The 26,507-nt window shown below is 31.0% G+C and overlaps 2 protein-coding genes across 2 annotated transcripts; both read right to left on the bottom strand.

Moving 5' to 3' along the window:
• Window positions 1-6,372: 6,372 nt before the first annotated feature.
• On the bottom strand, window positions 6,373-13,382 carry LOC147075024 (odorant receptor 10-like). Its single transcript, XM_085943291.1, has 6 exons — window positions 13,343-13,382; window positions 9,097-9,909; window positions 7,904-8,004; window positions 7,463-7,567; window positions 6,922-7,080; window positions 6,373-6,426 (listed from the first exon to the last, which is right to left on the bottom strand). The coding sequence occupies exons 1-6, from the start codon at window positions 13,380-13,382 to the stop codon at window positions 6,373-6,375; spliced, it is 1,272 nt and encodes a 423-aa protein (XP_085799417.1).
• Window positions 13,383-17,715: 4,333 nt separating this feature from the next.
• Window positions 17,716-26,304, bottom strand: LOC147075023 (odorant receptor 10-like). The gene is made up of 6 exons (XM_085943290.1): window positions 26,268-26,304; window positions 23,260-24,055; window positions 22,370-22,469; window positions 19,824-19,928; window positions 19,394-19,552; window positions 17,716-17,769 (listed from the first exon to the last, which is right to left on the bottom strand). Exons 1-6 carry the CDS (start codon window positions 26,302-26,304, stop codon window positions 17,716-17,718), a joined length of 1,251 nt encoding a protein of 416 aa, XP_085799416.1.
• Between the last annotated feature and the right edge of the window lie 203 nt (window positions 26,305-26,507).

Raw genomic sequence — 26,507 nt, 5'->3', positions numbered from 1 at the left:
TTATGAGTACTACATACACGTCTCAGTTAAGGCTAACTTCTAAGAAATCTGTGCATTTGGTTAACTAGAAATAAAATACTTTTGAATAAATGAAGATGATTATTTATAAGTCCCAAATAATCAGTATGCAAATCTAAAGGCGTAAGTACAGTTTGACTGTCGAAATGTTCCCGTTCTATAAGTTCTGCTGGTACCGAAAAGTCACTCTGCGTTTTCGGGTCTAGTGTTGGCCACTCTTCACTCAAGAGTCATTTCTTGCACAGGGGTGAATTTTATTATTGAATTTGAAAAAAAAATGTATTTGGTTTTATTATTTAACTCACTGATTAAAACAATATAAAAAACGCTTCACTTGTATAACAACTATATATTTTCGATGTAATTAGGTTGGATACTGGTTAGTCTTATGGTAAAGCACATTATCAGGAATCCGATAGATGCGGGTTCTTATAGGTAACGCCATAACCCTAAATCCGTTACATGTTTATAAAACTTACTTTCTCCATAGCCAGAGCTATAAGCCAATGAGTAAGATGAATGGGAATTATGTTATATAAACAACGTGGAAGTCAAATGCTTTGCTCGGGAGCAAAACTTTTTTCTTTAACCTTTTTTCATTTTTAGGTATACGCATGAAAACGTGTCATATTATATTATAATCCATATTTTCATAATTTTTCTTCTTAGTACTAAATCAAACTATGATTCTTATTATTATACTAGTGTAGGAGGAGCAGAGAAATAATTACATAAACACCCAGACATGAAAAAATTAAGAAGATGTATTATGACCTCACCAAGATATAAGAAACTCGTGTCTTAGATACGCATGGAATTACGAAGATAAATCTAGACTACCTCAAGCGTAATATATTTTAAATAAATTCAAGTTTACAAAAAAAATAGTATTTAAAATTTTGTCAATAAAATAATTATTATACTTTCCTTCAATCTAGTTCAGCTACACTCGAAAACTCGTAGAACAAATACTTATGTAAACTAAATAAGACAATAAATTGGTTTTCGTTGAAATTTAAATAATAATATGGAGTTTGAAGTAGTTTAGATCTTTAGGCAAAATGATATTAAATTTATTGAATTGCCTTTATGTAGAATGAATATTGATTGCTCATTTTTGTACAACAATACAGCGAATATAATAGGGTTTGATTTGAAAAATGTGAAAACATGCTCGAAAAATCAATTAATTAAGATATCTATAAGATAATATGCATTGTTTAATTTTTGTGATAATATAATATCTGTATAATATCTCGGGCCTTGTCAGCGTTATTACAATCGTCATTCAACTATCACACAATTGCCGCATCTGCGATCAGTATTTTATACAGGTATGACATAATTTGATAAGGCTCGAATACCTCGGATTTTGTCATCGGAACGCCTCGAAGTTGCAACGATGCGGCGGTCAGCAGATTTTTTAATTATTATTGGAAACTGAATCAACAATGACTCTTAAATTTGACCGAAAATTCTTGTATATACATAGCGAATTGATGGGTTATATCAGTCCATCCAGTAACTCAGATCAGATTAGGTCTCAGTAAAACACCACACAGTACTAACTTCCACCGAGCCTTGGACCCCTAACAACTCTCATGTATTATTTACTATTGTACCAACTTTACTATATACCGTCACGCAGAAATAAGCTCTCGCTCCTCCATTCATCTGAGCTACCTCCAACCAGTCTCTTTTCATCTCTACACCTGTCTCTACACCAGTTGGTTTTCTCGTCCCTTTACAATGAGACCGCCAAAATATCAAATAATTTTCTGATCTTCGTATGAAGTCGCTTACAATGATGTTAAGAGTTGTTTAACATTTTAAATTTATTTGTCGATATCAGTGGATATTCTATTAAGACGTTCTATCTCCTTCCCTCAATTGAAAATACTAATTCTTCGCAACTGAATCGTATAAAATCATAAGTAGTTGGTGGTATCCAAAATTAAATTTGTGTGCTACTATAGTAACTTTATATGAGAGCCAACTCGGTGATTTTTCAAGCCTTAAAGATTTAAAGAAGCACCTACATTTTTATTTTTCAATATATATTTTGTAATGTTTTCTTTGTATGTTTGTTTATTTTAAAATATTTATTAGATCGTTTTTTAATGCCCAAAATAGACCTTACCACCGAAAACATTTTAATATTTTCCTCAATCTTATCGTTATTTTATATATTATGAGTTACTGCTATTTATATAGAGAAAAAAAAACATGAATATCTAACGTAATTATGGATAAGTAAATTATACCTTGTTTGAATATACCTAACGTAGTTTATCTAAAATAACAAAATTTCAGTGAAAAATAAAATTATAATATTTTTGACGATGAGTACTTAAAACAAATTAACACTAAAACGGTAAAATTGTAAGTATACAAAAATATATAATGCAACGATAAATAATTACCTAGTAAACTATTGTATTGCTTTGCTAAAACTATTGCTTTCTAACATTTCTGCATTATCAAAATGTGGAATTTATTAATTTTAAATATTCTACACTCGAAATAATATAAACTTTCACCCTTGTGACTGTGTATTTGAGAAAACAAAAAGCTGTTTTCCCCCTATTCATATATTATAGACTTGGCTGATTTTGAAATCTAGCGACACATATAATATTATGGACAGTTCCAATTTTTATTCTATATCCATTAATTGCATGGTGTTTTCTTTTGGCAATAACCTATTTTTTTTAAATTGCAGTTATTTGCAGTGGAAAAAGTTTTCTGACATAAAAGTTAGAGTTTTTATCCACAGGTGCCACTGTTAAATTGTAATAATATTAAATATTAAATGTGATCGATCAGAAAAGTAATATGTACCTACATTAATGCGTTGTTATCATGCATTTAAGTTTAAGGGATATAACTCAATTGGATACCATTTCAATCCATCCCTGATCAGGTACAAGTCCGTGAAGTGGTACAGTGGCCTGGCATTACCTGCGGAAGTCGCCGCTCGGAAGTAAGATAGAGTGGTATGAGATGAAACGCCGTCACCTGATTCCAACAGCAAAGTGAAAATCCAATATCACAATGGAAATGGCCTCTTTGACTAAGTCACCACACTCAATTGCTCCTGCACTTAATAAATAAATAGGCCCCACTTTTAGGAGCTGCATCTCTTTGTTTTAAGGGAGAATAATAACAATAACTGTGATATAAGATATCTAATTATAGAGTATTATTTTTATTTGAATAAACTAAATTGTTTAATTGAAAAGTTCCAAAAAATGTAAACTTAAAATAAATTAATAGAGATCCTGATGATTATTATGGTCTAGGAATCAAGATTATTAAAACCTTGATTCACTATTAATTACAAAAGATGGTCCCCAATATTAATGAAGCAGCACCTCTATTTCATAATATGGTTAGAAAATATGAGTCTGTAGTGAAATTATATAGCATGTATAAAGCACAGCGTCCGGAATGTGATGGTTATGCTTTCAAATCCCATTCTTGGAAATATATGAAAAGAAATATTATGTAATTTTCCGATATAATAATTGTAAAATAATATTAGTCTCAAGTTATTGTAAATAAGTTTATAATAACTAAATAATAATATTAATTTGTACATTATTTGGTAAAGATAATATTATATAGGTACATCGCTCAATACATTATTAAAATTTATCCACAATGCAATTAAAATCACTAATATAAAATGTATTATTATTATTTAAAAAGTCATTTTCGTTCTTTTAATTGAAAATTCGTGGTTCAAATAACATTGTTAGAATTGTATAAAGTACATTTTTTAGCATTTGGTAATGTCGCTTATAAGAAGATGAAACTGCTGCTGATTAAATAAATATTAAACTAAGTGGAATCATTACATACATCATAATGTGTTTTATTTTAATTAATACATTGTATTTCTACCAAGAATTGAGAGATAATATCATACAATAATTTGAAGAATAAGAACATGAGTTTATACGATACAAGACGATGATAATTAGCGTAATATTTGATATAGGTATAGGTAAATCATTCTACAGTGGTACCATAGGCGATTCGCGCGTGTATTGAATTGCTTGCGACAATGCCTGTTTCTATGCTAGCAAACAATACCACTACAACTGCAAGCCGCATTTGCCGTACCCATGGTGCCACTGTAAGACGATTTACCTATACCCCATGTTATTAGTTAATTACCTTAGGAACACTCTGAAAATAGGTTTAGAGTCGGAAACACCTGTCAATACAAATATCGTAAAACTTGGCTTAAACATAATATTGAATGACTAATTACTTTCCTACAATAAAACATTTATTTCTTTTTAACATGTTAATATTCTTATAAAATAATAATTATATATAATAAAATGATCATTAATATACTCATAAAATAAGGTTAAATAAAAAAAAATATAATAAACGTTTTGTTGCCCAATCTAAAAACTTTTCAACTGAAATTATACATTACATTATGTTCTAATTAACTTACTACGTATAGCGTAATGAATTTCAATTTAAACTTGTTAACATACTCCTTAATAAATCATCCGGTAATAATAATTAATATTGTTACACAAATCCTCCCAAAAAACCAAAAGTGAATTATTTAAAAGTTAAAAAGTTTTTGAAGCTCTGATAATATAAATACAGGCTGCTACCGTATTAAATAAGGTTGATGTACAATAAAATGTCACATATGACATACAGGTTTAAAAGAATACTATTTTATGTAATAAAACTACTTTATGCAGTCATCAAATGTTTAAAATAAATATAGAGGATAATAAGGCTTTAAGATTGTATACATAGATTATCTACAGCGTTTAAAAAATGTCTAGGCTTACGCTATGAAAATACCATAACAACTCCATTTCGACCTACGTGACGCATGGTAACTTGGAAAAGGCGAGAAAATAAGTGACGTATTGATTTTTAGCAATATCAGTATAGCATTTGCATTTAAATTGTAACTATAATAACTTTTGTAACTAAGTGATCAATGAAAATTAACCCATAGCTTACGGGCCGCACAACATTGTGTTTTTGCTAATTACTTTTCAAATGCAAATTAACACGTTAATTACAAAATTAATTAAAAGGGCCCGTAAGCATTGTGTTAAGAATACATAATATTATACAAAGAAAAGACGTAAACTAAACACGAAGAAGAAGAAATAAATAAATTGTAGATATATACAAAATATATAATCAATATCTAGATCGATAGAGATATTCCCATGGTTTTAATATTTTTTATATAAATTCTATAACATTTTAATCAATCGAGTAGACGACGTTAAAAAATTGTCTAGTGCAATTACCGCTCATATAATTAGCCACTGAAAGATCACTGACTTTTCCTACCCATTTATTACCGTCCACTCTTCAAACGAAGTTTGACTCAACTTAATTACAACAAAATAAAGACACTCTTTATATTCCGAAAAACAAATTAACCCCGAATCCGGAAAGACATGGTGTACTCCATGTTTTGTGTATGGAATAATTTAATTTAGAAATATATTATTATCATATTCAGAGGCTACGAAAAGTTTTTTGTTGTTTTATTAAATTAATAAAAGCTCGTGGTTACGCACAACCTTTTGTTTTTGTTGTTAAGGAAAGCCAGGCACAAATAAGTTATAATTACTAAGCGTTACGTATATTTTAGTGAGATACAAACACTTGTATAAATAGTTTTACAATATTTTTGTATTAATCGTGATTTTTTTTTTTTGTGTAATCATAGTAACCATAAAAAAGTCATTATTATTGGATTAAAATCCCGAAGGCTGATTAATCGAATGACCAAATCTAGAAAACCGAAAACCCGAAAAATAATATACATATAATATACGTAGGTAATTTAAAAATCCCTCTAATATCTACTAGAATAAGTTATTGATTCAGACTCAAACCTGCGTTCACTGGATTCGTGCCAATATCCAATCAATTAAGGTAAATATACTTACTACTGGAATCTACTGGAATTCTGGCAATTTGAGACATTTTCTTCATAATTGACATATAAAATTTTATGTTGACACCTGTTTTGCGCTATAAACCCATTTTCGGAACGCTCTACTGTTCAAAAGATGGGTTTATACCCAAAAACTGCTGTCAATGACTGCTGTAATGTCAAATGACTCAATGATAGTAGAATTTTACAAAAAATATCTTCATTTCAAAACCATTAAAACGATTAATATATTATATAAATCTAATGCGATGGTGTTTTCACATGTAAGTATAATTAACAAAGCTAGCCATTAACTTGACAATGCGATTTGAAAAGAGAACGATATGTAGAGGGTAGGTTTTATAATCTTAATTGAATTGATGTGTTAATAATTATAAGTGTTTCCCTATTTATTGCTTTGAAGAACGCAGCAGTGTGAAGTACGACCAAGAAGTGTTCAGTATCTGAAATTACATAACGTTTATTATTTATTTACGTAAGTCAAAATTTTGCTCTGATAAAGTGAAAAATAAAATGTTATTGTTTATACAATACTGAATATACACAAGATATAAAAATGTTTTAAAATATTGATTAAACTCAGAAATACGTTTATAACAAAGAAAAACCCCAAAAATAGTTAGAGTTAGTGAGTTTTATATAAAAAAAACCTAACCTTCAACATGTTTGATCCTGAGAGGATCATATGGGCTTCCACGTTGTGGAGGTTGTATTAACAGATTTTTGTTTTTTTTTATGAGAAATGTATGTTACCCATTTGCTTAATTTATTAAATCCTCTCCCTGACTTCTAATACAAATTGAAAAACATTTTTTTTTTCATTTGAAAGATCCAGAGTTCGATCATGGGATGCACAAAACTATAGGTAAGCCGATTCTTATGTAGCTCGGCTATCGTGGGCTAGAAACTAAATGCTTAATGACTTTTTTAATACTTACAGATGAAAATGAGTTGATATTTATTGGTACCATTCCAATAGCTGTCAAGAGTATAGGAGTTTGTGCACGCATAATGATGAAGGCCAAAGTCATCCGAATTTTCTTACATGGGTTCGACTCCCACCCACTGCAGTAAGCTGCATCGGCTATATTTACACTCTGAAATTAGTAATTCTATACATATTTAATATATAACCACAGTTTCCCGTCCATACACATGGGATTCCCGATACAAACCAGTTTGCGTTGGTAATCTTGTGGTTAAGCATGAGCATTTAGCCGGCAGTTTGATAGCCAATAGAAGATGTGACAAGTCCCAGAAAATAAGTAACAAATGAATGTTTTCAGAAATTGTGAACGCTGACTATAAATATTAGTATAATATAGATGCAGATGCGCCAAAGTGGTGAACATTACAGGCGAAAATAAAACCAATAGTGAACAGTTTTTCACATTTATTTTATAAATGTACATTTCAGAAACATTGTCACATTGAATGTAAATACAAAATATTTGAATTGAGTACCTATACGATTCTTACCGCATCGCTTAAAATTGTTTCGTACTTGCAGGGTAAATATACTTGGACGATCGTCCCTAATGTAAATATAATAAATTCAATTTTGATTTCCTTGCTTTCTAGTGCCTGAAATTAAATATAAAATAGGTTTGAACGTTTTAGTTGATTGACAATTGAACTTATTTCAATACGTAAAGTAATAACATAAAGACCATTAACGATGATTTCTCTAGACAACCCACTGTCATTAATAACGATAAAAATTGGAATATTTTCAATTGCCACGTCACCAGTCAATTTTTGACTGGTCATGGTGGATTAGCCGCCAAGCTCTTTGAGTTCTGACTTGTCAGACTTGAAATTATAAATTTAGGTATTACCTAGTTACTAATTTATTCTTAATTTTAAGTTTAATAAAGTAATTTAAATAAAATGGTAAACATCAAAATATTCATAATTTACCTCCATCATTTGAAATCCGGTAACGCACAGCTGCACCGATTTTAAAACCATTATGTAAAAATAAAACATTGACAAAAGTGTTTGCATGCGTTCAAAAAAATCTAAAAATCCAAATAGGCATTTTAATTTAAAATAGTCATAATAAAAAGCATTAATTGTACCTACTCGCATTTATGTACAGTTAAACCCCGATTCTACGATTTTCAAGGGACCATAGAAAAAAACGATAAATGCGAGATGTATAAAAATAAAATAAAAAAACTCCTTTCTCTCCTAGATTTTTTCGACGTCTTGAATTATTTTCAGTTTCTCAGCTAGAGTTCTAGTTTTCTTCATGGAGGGCATTTTAGTTGTGACATAAAAAATAGTGATACAAGATGCGAGGCAAGCCTGAGCGCCGACCGACCTGTTCAAACAAAGCGACGCAACTGAAAGGTCTGTAATTCTTCTTGGTCGTACACTCATGGCTGAGGATCTTAACCACATTTGAATTTCGCCATCCTATGAGCAGCCAAGACTTTCCATCCTTCTCGATCTTTCGTTTCTCTCAGGGTAGAATTGATGGTGCCGCCAGTCAGGTCTTTCACTTGGTCGCTCCAGCGCGCAGGCGCTCTTCTTCTGCTTCGGCTTCCCTGGAGGCCACTCAAAACCACCAGTCTCTCCAGGTTGTCCGGTCCGCGCCTGACAATATGTCCAAAAAACTGTGGAATTCATCTCAGACATATTGTCGAGAGCCGTTCCTTCTATTACGTCTGTAATCATAAACAATTCTACGAAAGCGAAATGATAAATCATCAACAAAAACGGTCAATCGGGAAAATATTTGTGACGGGACCGGGATATTTAGACGATAGATCGAGGAAAACGATAAATCGGGAAACGGTTAATGCGGGATTATTTAACATTGTTCTTATGACGTGTTTGGCGGGACTTCAAAAATGAGCGATTCGTGCGGGAAAACAATTTATGCGAGAACGGTAGATCGGGGTTTCACTGTAGTTCAATAATTATATTATAAAAATGAGAGAAAAACTACTTTATTGCAAATAATTTTACACAGTCAGAATTGGTTATTTTTCTACAATTAAAAAAATTGAAGAACTATGAATATAAATTAAAACTCGACTGGCACGTTGTGATAGTTAATAATTTTCATTTCGGAGTGAATATCTCTTTTTTACAATCAACATAACTTATAAAATGTTCATACCTGAAAATTTTTTTATGATGTTCCACGATATTATTTAAGCGGCGCTGTATTAAAACTTCATCAAAATCATTTATATTTTCAAAAAGTTTTTTAAATTTCAACTGAAGTACCAATAATTGAGCTGTACAGTGTGTGATTAGTATTATGCTAAATCCATCCCATCCAATAAATACTATTAAGCAGAGAAAAGCTACTCCGACACTAATAATAACCAAAAATTCGTAAAGAGGAAAATCGTATTTCATTTCTTCGAACACTGGCAGTTTGAATTCGTGGACCATGTATTTCTGGACACTGTTTATACTTAAATTTTTATATACCGTTAATACAAACGCTTGTGTTGGAAAAGCGAAAGATACGAGCGTTGAGGTAATGATCCAGATTTTCTCGGTCAATTTTCCTTCTCTCGCTCCGTTTTCAATGATTTTCAAGAAGTCTTCCGGCAGTTTTTTTGCTTTCTCATAGTCTTCATTTATTTCTTCAATAAGACTTTTGATATTATCGCAGTAGTAATTACCGAGAAATATTTTGAATAGTACAGCGTTTAACGGTATGACAATTGTCATCTGTCGAGTAATGTCGGCAATATCTCGTATTTTGAAATCGAGGTAAATGCAATTAATTAACATAAATAATACTGTACTCAGATAAATAAATATAAAAATTGAGTAAAATATCCATAAAAGATTATAAGAATAGCGTGGATAAAATCCCCCGATTAGCATTCCAAAACTAATATGAGTAAACATTTCATGAAATGGTAACAGTTTTAGGACTTCTGATGATTCTCGTGTTTCTAGAATAAAATAAGGATAACCATTAAATATGTTCACCAGTTTCTTTCTTAAACTATATCAAGTTGAACATACATTATTTTGAAAATACTTCTGAGAAAATATAATATTACTAATAGAAAAAACCATTTTTTGAAAAAAATATGACACCCAGCTGGAATTGAACCAGCATATCCCGGGTTTCGCGGCCATTCACATATACCACTATGTTATAGGTAACATACTTAATTGCGTCAAATTTTAACTGATAAATGGCTCTTAATACCCTCTGGAGCGCTTGCCAAATTGAGTAACTATTGGCGATCGGTTTTTTTAATACCTAATTAATAAAAAGTATATAAAAATAAAAGCATTGTTTTGTAAAATTTAAATGCAGTCAAACGGCCGCACTTGAGAACATATAAGGCTGCAAGTTCGTCACCCCTATACTAGAGCATTAAACGCATAAACAAAATTAACACGTTATTTACAAATTTTTCATTATCACTATAAATACCACTATGTGATTTTTTTTTTTAAATATGTAACGATATATTTTTTTCGATTCATGGCCTAGTGTAAAAAATGTTAAATACGTTATGAGATACCAATACAATGAGAAAGCTTACATATTTATTTATATTATATTATTATACTATTTATACAGGTATACGTGGTATGTCAAAATTTTGCAAAAGTGCATGCTTTCTTTATGCATAAAACTTTTAAAATTTTTAATATAATTTTTTCCACGTTTTACTTTATACACTTTAAGAACTGAATTATTATAGAATGTTTTATGGAATAAAATTATTTTAATAGTATATCTAATTCACTTACCCGAAGGAGACTTCTTCTTGAAACATGTAAAAATATTTTTAAAGGATATCATTATAGTATTTTTGCAATCAGATAAAGATTTGGTGAAATCCAATATATGTTTTAATACAAACACTAATGCAAATAAAAAAAATATTGTAATGATTTAAAATTAAACATAATAATAATATAAATGTAGTATAAATAAATATAGTTAAAATATTAACATTTGTATTTTAATTAACTGTTTATTAATCAGTTAATAACTTTTCGATATCTTATTCTTATTTAATTGCACTATGTTATTGTTTTTGCTTGTACATGTACGGTTAAAACCAATACAGTGTTTTCTTCTTGACTTTTAGGCATAAAATAAATAATTTGCATTATACAGCATAATATAAAATCCACTTTGTATTGAATATGGTTAAAAACTCAAAAAAGAGTGTCGCAATGCACGTATTAAATATGTACATGAGAATGCCGGGTAGACTTCGATTAGATTTAATACAAAATACTTTAAGAGGGTGATTTGATAAGTAAGCTAAGCAAAAATAAAATAATAGAAACCGTTGCCATATTGTAAAATCATACTTATATCCCAATACATGTGCACTTACGTGACAAGGCTCATCAACATAATTATTTTTGCATCAACAACTTAAGACGATACCTCTACCTACCAGAAGCACCTAGCGGAAAATACAAAGCTTACAATTTCAGATTTTTTTTTTATAATAATTCACAATTTAAACTGTACACAATAATAAATATGTACACCCGATCCTCTTTTTGCACGGCTTTTTTTTGCACGGTTTCGAAATAACACGATTTAAAAAAGTACCGATTATTTTTTATTATTTTTTATTTACACTGATTTTTTTGCTTTAACACGGTTTAAAAAAAGTAAAAAGAATAAAAATACGTATGTATGTCCATATTTATCAAAAAATGGTATTGCAATAAACAGCACGCTACCGATGCATACATATTATGTTGTCACCGGATGCCGCCCAGACATACATGATGCCACTAGTCAGTCACTTCGGGTTCGATACGAGATAAAATATTTCCAGCGATGAGAGTGATTTTTCGTCAGTGAAAACAGCAGTAAACGGGCACGTTAATTGTCAAGTAGCAACACTGAATGCATATATTTCTCAATGCTTAATTTAATTTAAACCTATTAAAACTATGGATAAACCTATGGGTGTATAAATATTTTTATGTAAAATAATAAATAAATTTGATTTATTTTTGAGTTCAAGAATTTCGTATTTTGAGTTGATTTTAAGTAATGGAACCTATCTACCATTTTTATATGGGCACCTTATCTTTTTTTACACAGTTTTATTTTTCACTGTAGTCTTTGGAACGTATCCCCCGTGTAAAAAGAGGATCGGGTGTATCCGAAAACATTAAAAAGAAAAATATTTTTTATTTGAAGTCAAAGATAAACAAACAAAAAAATATGTAATAAAATGTGAATTCGTTAAAGGATCCCATCTTGTTATTACATGTTATTTTATGTTCATATTTACCATTAAAACGTAGTTTATTAAGTTTTCTATGTTTTATCGACGAGATTTTTTACTAATTCATAGTTTTAATATTTATTTAATAAAAATATAAATGTATAAAGCTTGAATTCCTTTTTATTTATTTCAAATCGAGCTTCAATATTGGGAGCACACCTAAATAAAATTTTATATAAATTACCTACATCAACCACAACTTCGAAATAATGACAAAAAAATGCCAACGCTGACATGTTTATGACTCCAAACGGAATATTTTTCTTTTGCAAGTATAGTAAGAGATTGAGAAGTTTGGAAATAAAAATGGCAGTTTTATAATATTATAACTAAGTAAGTAGAATTTTTGAGAAAAAAGTATTATAAAATATTATTATTTATCTAAAAAATATAATATTAAAATATTAAATATTATCCACGTGTGATTCACAAAACTGTGAACTAACAATCCCCTCCTGTACAGCTAATCGCACTTCCGTTTTCAAATGAGGAAAACCCCCAAATTTATCATTTCATTTTATGCTCCCGTAGTGTACAAATCTATCAATTTACGTCAATTAAAGTTTTTTTTATAGTCTTTTATAGTCTTTATGTCTGAAACGATAAGAAGTGAAAGAATTATTATTAGAAAAATTTTGGTTTACTGCAAAGAAGAAATAGAGTTGTCTCTAAAAGGAGAGCCGATAAATTATTTAAACATGACAAGTGCATCACTGAGAATTCTTCTATATGCAACCACAGCGACTTCTTGTTATCGTCGATTTCTTATTGTCGGACAGTCGCTCAAGATCGCCTACGGCGCCATTTTTATGGGAATCGCGGCTTATGCCGCCAGTGTTTGGTGCCCGCGCATTCCCAAAAGTGTCAAACTTAGAATCTCTATTTTAACCCAATGCTTACGGGCCGCACAAAACTGTGTTTTTGCTAATTGCTTTTCAAATGCAAATTAATTAATCTGTCCATTACCAAGGCCTACCATACTACCTCAACTGACGCGCTCCCGGTCCTGGCCGGCATTCTCCCACTTGACCTGCACATTCAGGCCAGCGGCGCTTCAATATTGCTCCTCAAGGGCGAGGAGGCCAACGTTGGTGATTTTCACCTCGTCCCTCCTCCTCGCCTAGCTGGCGAAGGAGTAGCATTATTGAAGCGCAGAATTAGACTTATGTCGCTCGATGCGGCCATTAAGACCTGGCAGCGAAAGTGGGACGAATCGACGAACGGCCGGCAAACATATACGTTTTTTCCAGACATACAGTGGCGAATGGAGATAACCAAATATCTGACTCCAGACCATTACACCAGTCAATTTGTGACTGGTCATGGTGGATTCGCTGGCAAGCTCTTCGAGCTTGGACTTGCAAGCCGTCCGACATGTGCATGCGGAGGGGAAATACAGGATGCCAACCACATCCTATGGGAGTGTCTGAGTATGTGCTCCGAACGGGAGGAAATGCTCAGGTCGGTCCAACCAGCTGTTGGACCCATCGGCCCGTCCGACCTGGTTGCTACTAAGGCCAATTATCTTGCTATCAAAAAAATTGCGGCGTCTTACTACGGGCGTGACGATCTCTTCACATAAATATTGCTGCCTGTATGATTAGCTTCGATCTTTGATTTAATAAACAAGTAGCTTCACTTTCTTTTTAGTAATTTTCATGTGCTTTTTCTCTCCCTGGCACTTTGCATTAGAGTAAACTCTAGTAAGTCAGAGCTCACTTTGAGCGTAGCAACCTAAGTCTTGGGCACTTTCTCCCAGGACACTCCCAGGCCAATTCTTAGATGCTTTACATCACGAATTGACGGGTCCCGTGATACTCTCGATTAAGACCGAGGGTGGTACGGGGCGGGTTTGGTGGAGGGAATTTAACTTCAATGTTGGACAGTGAATGAAATGAAATTCTTATTGTTTTTTTTTAAACATTTCACGAAAATGGAAAGTGACATTTTCTTTTCGAAATCTCTCAATTATAAAAAAAGTTAATGACAAAATAAAATAACTCAAAACTTAAATTATTAGAAAACTGTGTTGAAAGTTGGTAGACAAATAAAAAAAAAATGTGGATAAAGCATTTATAATCGACTTCATGACCAATCTTCGGTTTAATACTATTATTATACCTAGGACAGAGTTATTCCTGCTAAGAGATACCTACAATATCTTTAATAATGGTACGGTAGATGATAAAGACAGGCGGAACTGAGGAGCACATAATATAACCAAGCACAGGGTTGGGGGTATATCCAATGCTAGCTGGTGTGGACCACACAAACCACGACATTAACATAGTATAAATAGTGCATATTATAACTATCAACTATCCTCTATTTCTGAGAATGATTGCTATAAGTTTTACTGTGACCGATCAACTATTTCTGAGCTTATACTGTAATAATGGACAAAACCACAGAAACTGCTGAGCTTATATACATTGATACGGCTGTAGTAGTGTTAATAATACTAATGTGAAATAATTACAAGATAAAAATAACTTTTTACATACAACGTTTTTATATTTTCTGTTGAATAATTATAAACTTGACTTGACTAGCTTAAACGATCAAAAAAGATTGTACTTGATAGAAATACTGAATAATGAAATGTCATTTCATATTGATTTCCATAGTAACGCACGTATATATTAATAATTTAGTTGCTAAACTCCCTAGCAACCAATAATGGTATCGAAATAACTTTTCATACAAAACAGAATTAACTGAAAATGAATTAAATTCTACTTAAAGATGGCTAAAAGTATTAAAACATGCATTGGCATCGTGTTCTGATATATTCCAAATGTTTCAAATGTATAGGAAAGTTAGTTAAAAGTCGATTGCAAGATTTGTACCGGACAAATAAGAATACGAGCTAATAAAAAAGTTGTAAAATTCGGTTGAATGTAAATAATTGTATGTATTAAATTTTTCATAGTAAAGTTCCCCGTGAGATGTCTTACGGAATGAGATAGCCGTGTATCATTAAAAAATGATGTGCAGTAGATGGATCTATAAATTTTATCAACTTTTTCAAATCCTACTTTTCGCATTGCTGTCAATATGTGCAGTATGCGGGCGTGAATTTAACGTCTTTAAAACTTATTCAGGTGTTCCCTAAGGATCAAATCTTGGCCCAATTATGTTCCTTATATTCATTATTGAAATTGTCAATGTTATAAATATAATCCAGTTTTTAGTTTTTGTAGTCGATTTAAAATTATATGCGACAAATTGCATCGAATTAGATTGTCACATAATATTACAAAATAATCATAATTATAAATTAATACTGACATATGTGTGTATTTGCTTTTCGAAATCAAGATATCGAATTATATTCAACTATAATATGTCAAATAGATTACTGCAGTGTCAATCAGAAATTAAAGATCTTGGCATATTATTTGACTCACGTTTATCATTTCGCACACACACTTTTACGGCATTGTCTGCGAGCAAGCTTCTAGGATTCCTCATGAGACGTGCCAAGCCATTAAAGAATACAAATGTTTTACATACACTCTATGTGTCGTTAGTACGGAGTATTTTAAAATGTCGTCCCATTATCTGGATCACTTATGAGGTTTCCTATAAGCTCGTTTAAGAGCGTGTTCAGAAGAAATTTCTTCGACATCTTTAATTTAATGCATATAAATATTTTCCCTTTGACAGTTTCTCAACCGAGCATTTTCCGACTAATTTTCTTCAAAACATGCTCGCCTTTCTTTCTCTTGAAACTCGTAGGTCACTTATGCTAGGTCTTAAAGCATTTTTTCCTGCTCTCACGTGGTATAGTTTCCAATCCTAATATTCTGGAAAAATTTTATTTTTATGGTCTCGTTAATTATTAAATGCGTGGTCACAGCAGCCATGTCTTATGTTGGGTGAAAGCTATTTCCTCATGCCAGGCTCACCAGGAACCAATAACGAAGGCTGTGCGGCTGATCAATGCACTACCAAGATGGGTAGAAATTTTAATAATGCATTTTGTATTTTGTTTTATAATTCTATTTTATTGTTTAATTTGTATTTTTTTTAATTATTGTTTTTTTTTAATTTTATTTCCTTTGCTATTAAGTTAGTTTTCGCTTTGTTTTTTCTCTCTACTAAGTTGATAAGTTGATTCTAAATGTCATATTGTGAACGTCTTGAATTCATAAATTGTTGTTGTTCAGTGTGTCTTTTTTAAATAAATAAATAAATCACTGAGATAAAAAATATAATGCTAAATTATTGTTCGTGGAGCTATTGCATTCAGTAATGTTCCAATTTTATTATATTTTATTCAATAAGACCATTAATTTGATATTGATTGATATAAAATGTCTGATAATAAGGATATTATTATAATTAATATTTTATAGGTATTTATGACAAGATACTTACAAGCACCTACCAGAATTTTATATAAATATATACGAAATAATTGTAGTTCTAATTTATTTATATACCTATTTTCATCCATCTAACCCTTGTATTCTGGTGCTTTTTATTTATTTTATTTATCATATTTTTAATCGTTTTTCTTAAATAAGGCTTTGATCTTTATACTATACGGCCATTTATTTTCGATATAACAAGAAATAATTAAACAAACATTGAAATTTCCTGACATGGCCAATTCTATAATAATATTGTAACAATTATTGTAACTTTAGGGGTGAAGGTGTAGAGACAAAAGTCTGGTTAGAGTGGCTCGAATGAATCGAAGAGAAAGTTTATTTACTGACGAATAAATAAATACAATAGTAGAATGACAGCGGCAAAGTTATGATTAGAGGGTACTGGTATACTGATAAGACTGTTTTTATTGAAAAGACTAAAATTACTGAACGGACTATCAACTATGACTCGCTATTTACATCAATCAATATTCGGCAAATTGCTAATGTCATTGTTGATGTTGTTCACAATTGGGAAATATGCTGATCACCGCATAGTTGCAACTTTGAGGCGTTTCGATGACAAACTCCAAGGTCGTCGACCCTCATCTAAGTATGTCACACCGATAGATGCGGCGATTGTGCGATATTAGAATGACTTGCTGATTCTTGCGTTGTCGTAATTACCCAGACACAGCTAGAGGTTGTTGACCGCTATATAACTAAAAAACTATGAACATTGTCTTATAATATACAACTTTATTATTTAATAAAAGTTACACGACAAGTGATATACATAATATAATATCATTAAGGGTCCACAGGAATGTTCAGGCTAATACTTAGAAAATATCATACAATCTCCATTTTGACCTACGTTGGGCATGTGGTCAAGCACTTATAAACTTCTAGATAAATAATATTTTGTTTTAAGCAATTGCAATGCTATTTCTACATGTGCTAAATGTTCCCATTTCCTAACATAGCGGAGCATCAAGTAGTAGACAGTGAGAATTAGAAAGAGAGTGAAACGTAGAGGGTAAGTTTCTTATTCAGAAGCTTAATTGAATTGAGGTGTTAACAGGTGTTCCCCTATTTATTGATTTGTAGAACGCAGCAGGGTGAAGTATGACCAAGAAGTGTGGAGAATCTGAAATGAGGTAATGTTTATTATTCAATCAAGTCAAAATTAGGGTTCGCTTTACTAAGGTGAAAAATGACTATCTAATGGCTTTAAAATAAAGTTTTTTTTTTAAATTCTACAATAATTGATGTATTAATTTATATTCACACCTCTTTCGGGCTATAAATTCATCTTCAGAACAATGATAAGATAACTGATATCTTAGTGTCAATCTGAAGTATTGTTTATAGCGCGTAACTGCTGTAAGTATTAATAACTTAATATTTATTGTAGAATTAACAAAGCACTTCGTTTCAAAACCATTAAAATGTAGTTTTACAACGTAAATTCTGATTCATTTAAATAATAAAAATGACTACTTAATCAACTTAGTTAACTTTCGTTTAAATTATTGTATTGGCGAAGTTTTCGTAAAATGTCATATGTCACCACGATTTTATTAGCTCGTATTCTTGTTTGTCCAATACAAATCTTGCAATCGATTTTTAACTAACTTCCCGTCTAGCTAGACATTTTAAACTTTTAGAATATATCAGAACACGGTGACAATGCATTCTTTTAATACTTGTAGCCATCTTTAAGCAGAATTGAATTCATTTTCAGGTAATTCTGTTTTGTATGGAAATTATTTCGGAAAAAATTCGTAAAAAGTAAAACACTATTATTGTTTGCTAAGGGGTCCTAGCAACTAAATTATTAATATATACGTGCGTTACTATGGAAATCAATATGAAATGTAATTTTAGTATTCTATATTTATTCAGTATTTTTATCAAGTACACAAAAGAGTATTTATTATTACATAGAATTGTCAAGTTTATATGAATCAACAGAAAATTAAAAAACGTGGTATATGAAAGTTCTTTTTATCTTGTAATTATTTAAATTGAGTTCAAATACATTTTGTGAAACATAATTTTTAGGAAAATCGTATTTTCTTTTAATAAGATTTTTCTATCGTTATATCGCAATGATATGGAAAAAAAAATTGTTAAAATTTATTAAATTGAAATTGAAAAAGGAATCTACATTAAATTTGAGTTAATATTATTTACATTTTTGACAATAAAATTGTTCAAAATTCATAGAAGTACCTAGCTGTTATTTGATTTTTGAGTTTAATTATAAATCTATAATAACGGAAATTAAATTTCAATTACCCTTAACTATCATTAAATTTATAATAATACTAATAAGAGTTAATTTTAAACCATTGGACCACACATGAATTAAGTTATGTTATAGATATAAGAATATTTTTTAACGATTATAGTTTAGTTAGGCAGGGCATAATGAATTTTACAAACCTAACTGATGCCATCTGTAATAAATATGCATTTTTAGTAATTATGTCATATTTAGTAGTATGGCTGAGAAAGTGTGTACTATTTTTTCGGATGGCCCATAGCATACCTAAATTATTATGATTTAGCTTAGGCAAGGTTTAATTGAATTTTATAAATTAACCAGCATTATCTACAAATTACATTATTAGTTCAATAAAAACGAATAAGTGAGACTGGCAAAGTTTAATGTTCACCATTTATGTCGAAACATAACATCGTACGTCTACCCTCTCGCCACTGATGATATTATTATATCTATTTTTAATTTTCAAAATGACACTCACCGATGAAAACGAGCTAATATTTATTGGTACCATTCCGAAGGCTCTCAAAAGTATAGGAGTTTGTGCACGCATCATGATAAAAGCCAAAGTCATCCGAATTTTCTTACATGGGACAGACTCCCACCCACTGAAATATGCTGCATTGGCTACATCTTCACTCTATACATAAAATAAATATATTAAATAATTTAATTTTTTTTTTCATAGAAAAAACTACTTACAAAAGTATTATAAACTACGCAAAATTTATTTTTGTAGGAGACAGAGAGACCGAGTGTGGCCGATTGGAAAATGAAAGATAGCTCGTGATAGGCATGCCTAAAAAACAGCACGGGGATTATTTATTAATATCATTTTTGTTATCATATACTGGTAGATGAAGGCCTCCTTTACCTCGTAATATAAAATATATAAAATGTAAGATTCTTACTGCTTCACTTAAAATTGTTCCATATTTGCAGGGTAAATATACTTGGATGATTGTCCCAAATGTAAAAATAATAAATTCAATTTTTATTTCCTTGCTCTCAAGTGCCTAAAACAATATTTTTTTTTATTTAGTAACATGAAAAATTTATTAAATTATAAATTGTTCAATACCCTTACATCCCATAATCTTAGTATTTCTCTTTATTTTTTCCAGGTTGCTCTCATTATCGTAGCATGACCACGTGTGATTTTGCGGCACCCCGAAAAAACCGCCCAAACATTGCCGAAAAACCAAATCCGCTCGTACCAGTGCTCGTCAATACCGTCCGGACAAAGCCGCCCAGACGAAACCGCCGGAAAAAAATTCAAAAATATATAAAACAAGCACTTTTTTGATCTTTCGAATTGTGTATCAATATAAATTTACATACCTACTTACGATAATCAGTATAATTTGAGATTTAATCAGTTGCAGCTGTTAGTAGAGTAATAACTTAAAGCAGGTTAGGTTTCAGAAGACCAATTGCATCTAAGTGGAAATATATCTAATTAAACGAAAAACTGCAAAAGTTAATGCCTTTGTATGGTAGTATTTATAATTTTTATTTTTTACAAGCTGAAGTACCCACCTTCGCACAGGGTCACTTCGTGGGTACACTTATCTTAGATATTTAAAAAATAATAATAAGTGATCGGAGTAATCGGATGAATGGTATAGAAACTATATGAATAAATGAAGATAGAATGAAGAAGAAAAAGAAGTGGTTGTACTAATTCAGAAACCTTTGCGGGTGTTACTGAAGGTTTCATCGTAATCAGATGAATGGTATAGGAACCATACGAATAAAAGAATATATAATCTTCATTATAAGAAGAATAAGATGGTTTTTCTAATTCAGAAACCTTCGCGGGCATGCGCACAAAACTGATCAAAATTTCATCGCAATGGGATGAATGGTATAAGAACGCATACAAATAGAAGAATAGAAAAAGATGAAGAAAATAGTTGTACCAATTCAGAAACCTTTGCGGGCGTGACCACAACACTTGATCAAAATTTCATTGTAATCGGACGAATGGTATAGGAACCATACGAATAAAAGAAGATATAATGAAGAAGAAGAAGAAAAAGACGGTTTTTCTAATTTATAAACCTTCCCAAGTGTGCATACAACCACTTACCAAAATTTCATCGCAATCGGACGAATTATATAGGAACGCATGCGGGACAGACAGGCAGACAGACATTCATTTTTATATATAAAAATAGCTTATACTCTTTGCGCAAGTGCAAGCAATAAGTTGACAAAGTTTTATCGCAATCGGATGAACGGTATGGCAGCGCATAAAATACGAACAAACAAACAAACAAATATTGATTTTTATATATTAGATTATATTATATTTTATATAATACAAGCTGAAGTACCCGTCTTCGCACAGGGTCGCTTCGTGGATACATTTATCTTAGATATTTAAAAAATAATAAGTAATTATCTTTTTAATATTAAAATATCTGTGTAATACAATATGTCAATATGAAAGTAATTCTAATAGGAGTAAAGGTCAAACAGAAGAACACTAAATTAAAATCGAATTCAAAATATGCAAACGTTATTAATAGTATTAATATGAAGTAAAAAATTCAAAATTGGATGGAACAAACAAACTTTCTATTTTATATAATACTAATTCAGAAATCTTCGCGGGCGTGCGCATGACAACTCACCAAAGTTTCATTGCAATCGGATGAATGGTATAAGAACGCATACGAATAGAAGAAGAAGAAAACGATAGTTGTACTAATTTATAAACCTTCGCGGGTGTGCACACAACAACTCACCAAAGTTTTATCGCAATCGGATGAATGGTATAGGAGCGCATACGGGACAGATAAACAGACAGACATTAATTTTTATATATAAGATATAGCCTATAATCCTCGCGCAAGTGCAAGCAATAAGTTTACAAAGTTTTATCGCAATCGGTTGAACGGTATGGCAGTGCATAAAATACGAACAAACAAACAAACAAACAAATATTGATTTTTATATATTAGATTTTATATTTTTTTTATATCTTTATTTTTATATATTTTCCTATTTTATATGTTTTCTTTTATTTATGTATCTAAAATATAATATTATATGAAAATAAAAATTGTCTCATTTCTAAATTGTTTTGGCGACAATGTCCGGGCGGTTTTGGTTCGGCCGGTTTTGTCTGAACCCCGTGATATTGTAGAAGATCATTTACATAACGTCCATCAACCTAACGTTTTATCCCATACTACAAACAATATTATTAAAGCGTATCCAGAGGTATATAAAAATATATATAAATATAATAAAAAAGCACTGGTAAACTTCCTTGCCTATCGACATCGGACTCTGCCAGGATACGTAAATAGTTCGTTATTTCATGAGATTCAACTCTACCTTTTTTAATTGGCTATAAAACTCTATGTGGATCTGGGTTACTTTACGAAGACGTTTCTTGACAGATTTAACACACACTGAAAACATAATATATTTTATTTATAATTACCTCAATCATTTGAAATCCTGTGACGCACAGCTGCATTGATGTTAAAATCATTATATGACAAAAAAACAGTGACAAAAGTGTTTGCATGCGTTCAAAAAATCTGAAAGAAATTCAAATGAATATTTTAATAAAACTATAGATACTACAAAAATCCTGGTTGAATTATATAAAGAAATAAACCTCTTAATTAATGAATTCAACAATCAAATTTTACTATAATCATGACAAGCACTATGTTTTCGGCAACGGAAATCTTCACCAATGGGCCCCGATCCTTCACGTGGTCCGGTAGAAGGCGTATGTCAGTAATAAGACTCGATGGATGTTAATTTTCATGATGTTTATTCGTCATGGTCTCACAGTACAGTTACATGTAATAAATAAAAGGAAAATAACCCAGGAGAGTTCGATCCGCAGTGAAACAACTCGGAAAGTAGAGTTGAGTTAAGTTGAACAAGTTTAATGGTCCGAGTTGAATGAAATTAGAATCATAATGGAGTAAATATGAAATAGTAAGTAGGTTATATTATTGATTCTTAGTTCACGTACAATGATTTATATGTGTGTAGTAACACAGATAGAGTGGATAAATTATTTGGGTTGATCAATAATATAATATCGGGTAGGTACATTGTAATAGTCGAAATCACACCGATCGAATATTCTTAATAATGGTACATAATTAGATATTTAAGGTGTCGATGAATTAAACAAAACACAGTTTATTGTCATTGGGGAAATATTATACAGGGAAGTAATGGAAACATAACACAAGTATCAATCACTAGGTAATTAAGGGGAAATAGAAATCGATTTTGGTTATTTTGGAATATGTGTCATTTTAGAGTGAATATATTTTTTTTATAAAACAAACAAAAATAAATTCATACCTGAAAATCTTCTTATGATGTTCAATAATATTAATCAAACGCTGCTGTACTAAAACTTCATCAAAATCATTCATATTGTCAAAAAGTTCTTCAAATTTCAGCTGAAGTATTAATAATTGAGCTGTACAGTGTGTAATAAGTATTATGCTAAATCCATCCCATCCAAGAAATACCATTAAGCAGAGAAAAGCTATTCCGATACTAACAATAACCAAGAATTCGTAAAGAGGAAAATCATATTTTATTTCTTCGAATACTGGCAATTTGAATTCATGTACCATGTATTTCTGGACACTGTTTACTGCTAAATTTTTGTATACCATTAAACCAAATGCTTGTATCGGAAAAGCGAAAGGTACAATTGTTGCCAAGACTGTCCAGAGTTTTTCGATGAATTTTCCTTGTTTTGCTCCATTTTCAATGATTTTGAAGAAGTTTTTGGGTAGTTTTTTTGCTTCCTCGTAGTCTTCGTTTATTTCTTCAATAAGACTACTGATGATGTCGTTGTAGTAATTGCCAAGAATTATTTTGAATAGTACAACCTTTACTGGTATAATAATTACCATTTGTCGTATGATGTCGGTTAAATCTTGTATTTTGTAATCAAGGTAAACGCAGTTAATTAATAGGATAAATACTGTACTTATGTAAAAAAATATGAAAAATGAGTAAAATTTCCAGAAACACAAATAAGAATATCGTGGATAGATTCCCCCCATTAGCATTCCAAAACTAACATGAGTATACATTTCATGGAACGGAAGCAGTTGAAGGACATCGGCGTTTTTTCGTTTTTCTAGAATAAAATATGAAAACGTAATAATTATTATAAAAAAATATTTGACCCATATATTAAGTTGTTTTATTTTGTTTTAACTATCAGGTCTTTTGGCGAAGAAATCATAATGAATAAAATCTATTATATCTTTACGGTTATTTATACAAAAAAACACATACCTACATTATAAAAATGCATATTCCAATGTACCTCCGTTACACGGAGGTACATTGGAATATGTATATGTCTGAGAGCAATTGAACTACATATACACATTCTAATCTACCTACTTCTATGTAGCAGAGGTACTCAGCATTTACCTACTACATTTTTATCAATAAAAATCCATTAAGAGAGAATTTAATTATTGTGAACTTTGTCGTTTTAAATTTTTGTTTCTAAGCCCCCCATTTGTATTACGCTCTAAAACAGATATCAATTAAATTATACGTGCATATTTTATATCGTGGTAGTTGCTTAAAATAATGAGGAACATTTTGCAAAACTTGAAAAAGAATTATTCGTACGTTTTAAAAAACGTTCTGGCCATTTTGATGACTTCAATAATTGATAATTTATTGTAGAAATAATATTTCTACATTAGCAAGACATTTTCATTGACAGCAGTAAACATTATTCAATATAATTTATATTTTTTATCGTCAATTGTTTAATCTAAGCAGGTCTTGATGAATTAAAATAGATATTAATAATTAAAAACAATTAATATAAATTACTTTTTATTTAATTAATTTAAGAAATACTAATAATACGAGGGTGGGTCAATAATTCCTTAGAAAAAAGCATTAAAACAGTTTTTATTTTTGTATTTTTTTTTTATTTCTCAACATAATCTCCTTGGAGCTCAATACACTTGGTTAGACGTTTCTCAATTTTTTTTAAACCGTCAGAAAAATAAGTTTTCGGAGGGTCCTCAAAATAAGCATTTGTCCGATCGATGACTTCTTCATTTGAAAAAAAACGTTGTCCACTTAGCCATTTTTTTAAGTTTGGGAAAAGGAAAAAGTCACTGGGGGCTAAATCTGGCGAATACGGTGGGTGGTCGACCAATTCGAACTTCAATTCTTCAATTTTAGCCATTGATCGTAAACATGTGTGAACACGGGCATTGTCCTGATGAAAGAGGATTTTTTTCCTGTTTAAATGAGGCCGTTTTTCTTCAATTTTGTTTTTTAGCTGGTCCAATAAAGATGCATAATAATCCCCTGTTATTGTTTTTCCTTTTTCCAAATAGTCAACGAAAATAATTTCACGTGCATCCCAAAATACAGTAGCCATAACCTTACCAGCTGATTTTACGGTTTTCGCCTTCTTTGGACATGGTTTGCCTTCGCAATCCACTGCTTTGACTGTTCTTTCGTCTCGGGAGTATAGTGATGTATCCATGTTTCATCTACAGTCAGAAAGCGACGAAAAAATTCATCCGGATTGCGTTGCATGAGCGACAACAGGGCTTTAGAGGCCACCACCCTATTGCGTTTATTGTCGACTGTGAGCAAACGCGGCACCCATCTTGCAGAAATATTTTTCATGCCCAATTTTTCATGTAAAATAGAAATGACGCTACCTTTTGAGATCCCTGTAACCTCAATTATCTCACTCAACTTTAATCTTCGGTCACTTAACACCATATCGTGGATTTTATTGATCATTTCTGGTGTAGTCACCTCTACAGGACGTCCTGAGCGTGGTTCATCCTTTGTTGATGTACGACCACGTTTAAATTCATTTAACCAGTTATAAATAGTTGCAAGTGAAGGAGCAGATATGCCGTGAACTAAATCCAACTCATTTTTTATTTCCTTTGCTGTTAACCCTTTTATATTAAAATGTTTAATAACAGCTCTAAACTCAATTTTCTCCATTTTCCATTTTTCCATTTTCCACAAGCAAATTTTTTTTTTAAATGTACGAGAAACACACAACAACCCGACCAATCTGATTGAAACTTCGCAGCATTCTGAATCGGTAGTGCCGCTGCATGAAAACAAACCGCTTACAGTACTAGTCGCGCCACCTGTCGGCTTTTCTAAGGACTTATTGACCCACCCTCGTACAATGCAAAAAAGTTTCATCTGCCGCGAATTGAACACGGGATATCCACATGGCAGGCAAACATTATACTACCGAACCTTTTATGGATATGGGTGATTGTTGTATTTTAAAATATAAAGGAAAGGACGACTCGCAATTTCTGTTTTTCACTTACCTAGAGATGACTTTTTCTTGAAAAATGTTGAAATCATTGTAAAGGAAATGATTATCGTATCTGAAATGTAAATATTTATTTATTGTGAATAAACTCTATGTAAATAATATGCAAAAGACAAACGAATTGAATTAAAATTTAATTGAAACAGTGAGTTATTATTTTTGACAGTATTATTTAGAAAATAACGTTTTTATGAATTTTAAATTAATAATTTATTTAAAAATAATATGTAAATGA

The sequence above is a fragment of the Rhyacophila brunnea genome, unplaced genomic scaffold (genome assembly GCF_057557595.1).
Source record: "Rhyacophila brunnea isolate RB1 unplaced genomic scaffold, BYU_Rbru_1.0 scaffold_15, whole genome shotgun sequence".
NCBI classification, from domain to species: Eukaryota; Metazoa; Arthropoda; class Insecta; order Trichoptera; family Rhyacophilidae; genus Rhyacophila; species Rhyacophila brunnea.
This window is presented reverse-complemented; position numbering and strand designations above follow the sequence as displayed.

Excerpts from the sequence above, each read along its gene's own strand:
- LOC147075024 (XM_085943291.1), bottom strand. The coding sequence starts at position 13,382 with ATGCTACTCCTTCGCCAGCTAGGCGAGGAGGAGGGACGAG. Across the intron at positions 9,910-13,342 it reads AGGCGAGGAGGAGGGACGAG|AAACACGAGAATCATCAGAA; the intron begins GTGAAAATCACC and ends ATTTTATTCTAG. Across the intron at positions 7,568-7,903 it reads CCGGATTTCAAATGATGGAG|GCACTAGAAAGCAAGGAAAT; the intron begins GTAAATTATGAA and ends ATTTAATTTCAG.
- LOC147075023 (XM_085943290.1), bottom strand. The coding sequence starts at position 26,304 with ATGATTTCAACATTTTTCAAGAAAAAGTCATCTCTAG. Across the intron at positions 24,056-26,267 it reads CAAGAAAAAGTCATCTCTAG|AAAAACGAAAAAACGCCGAT; the intron begins GTAAGTGAAAAA and ends ATTTTATTCTAG. Across the intron at positions 19,553-19,823 it reads GAACAATTTTAAGTGAAGCA|AGTGAAGATGTAGCCAATGC; the intron begins GTAAGAATCTTA and ends TTTTATGTATAG.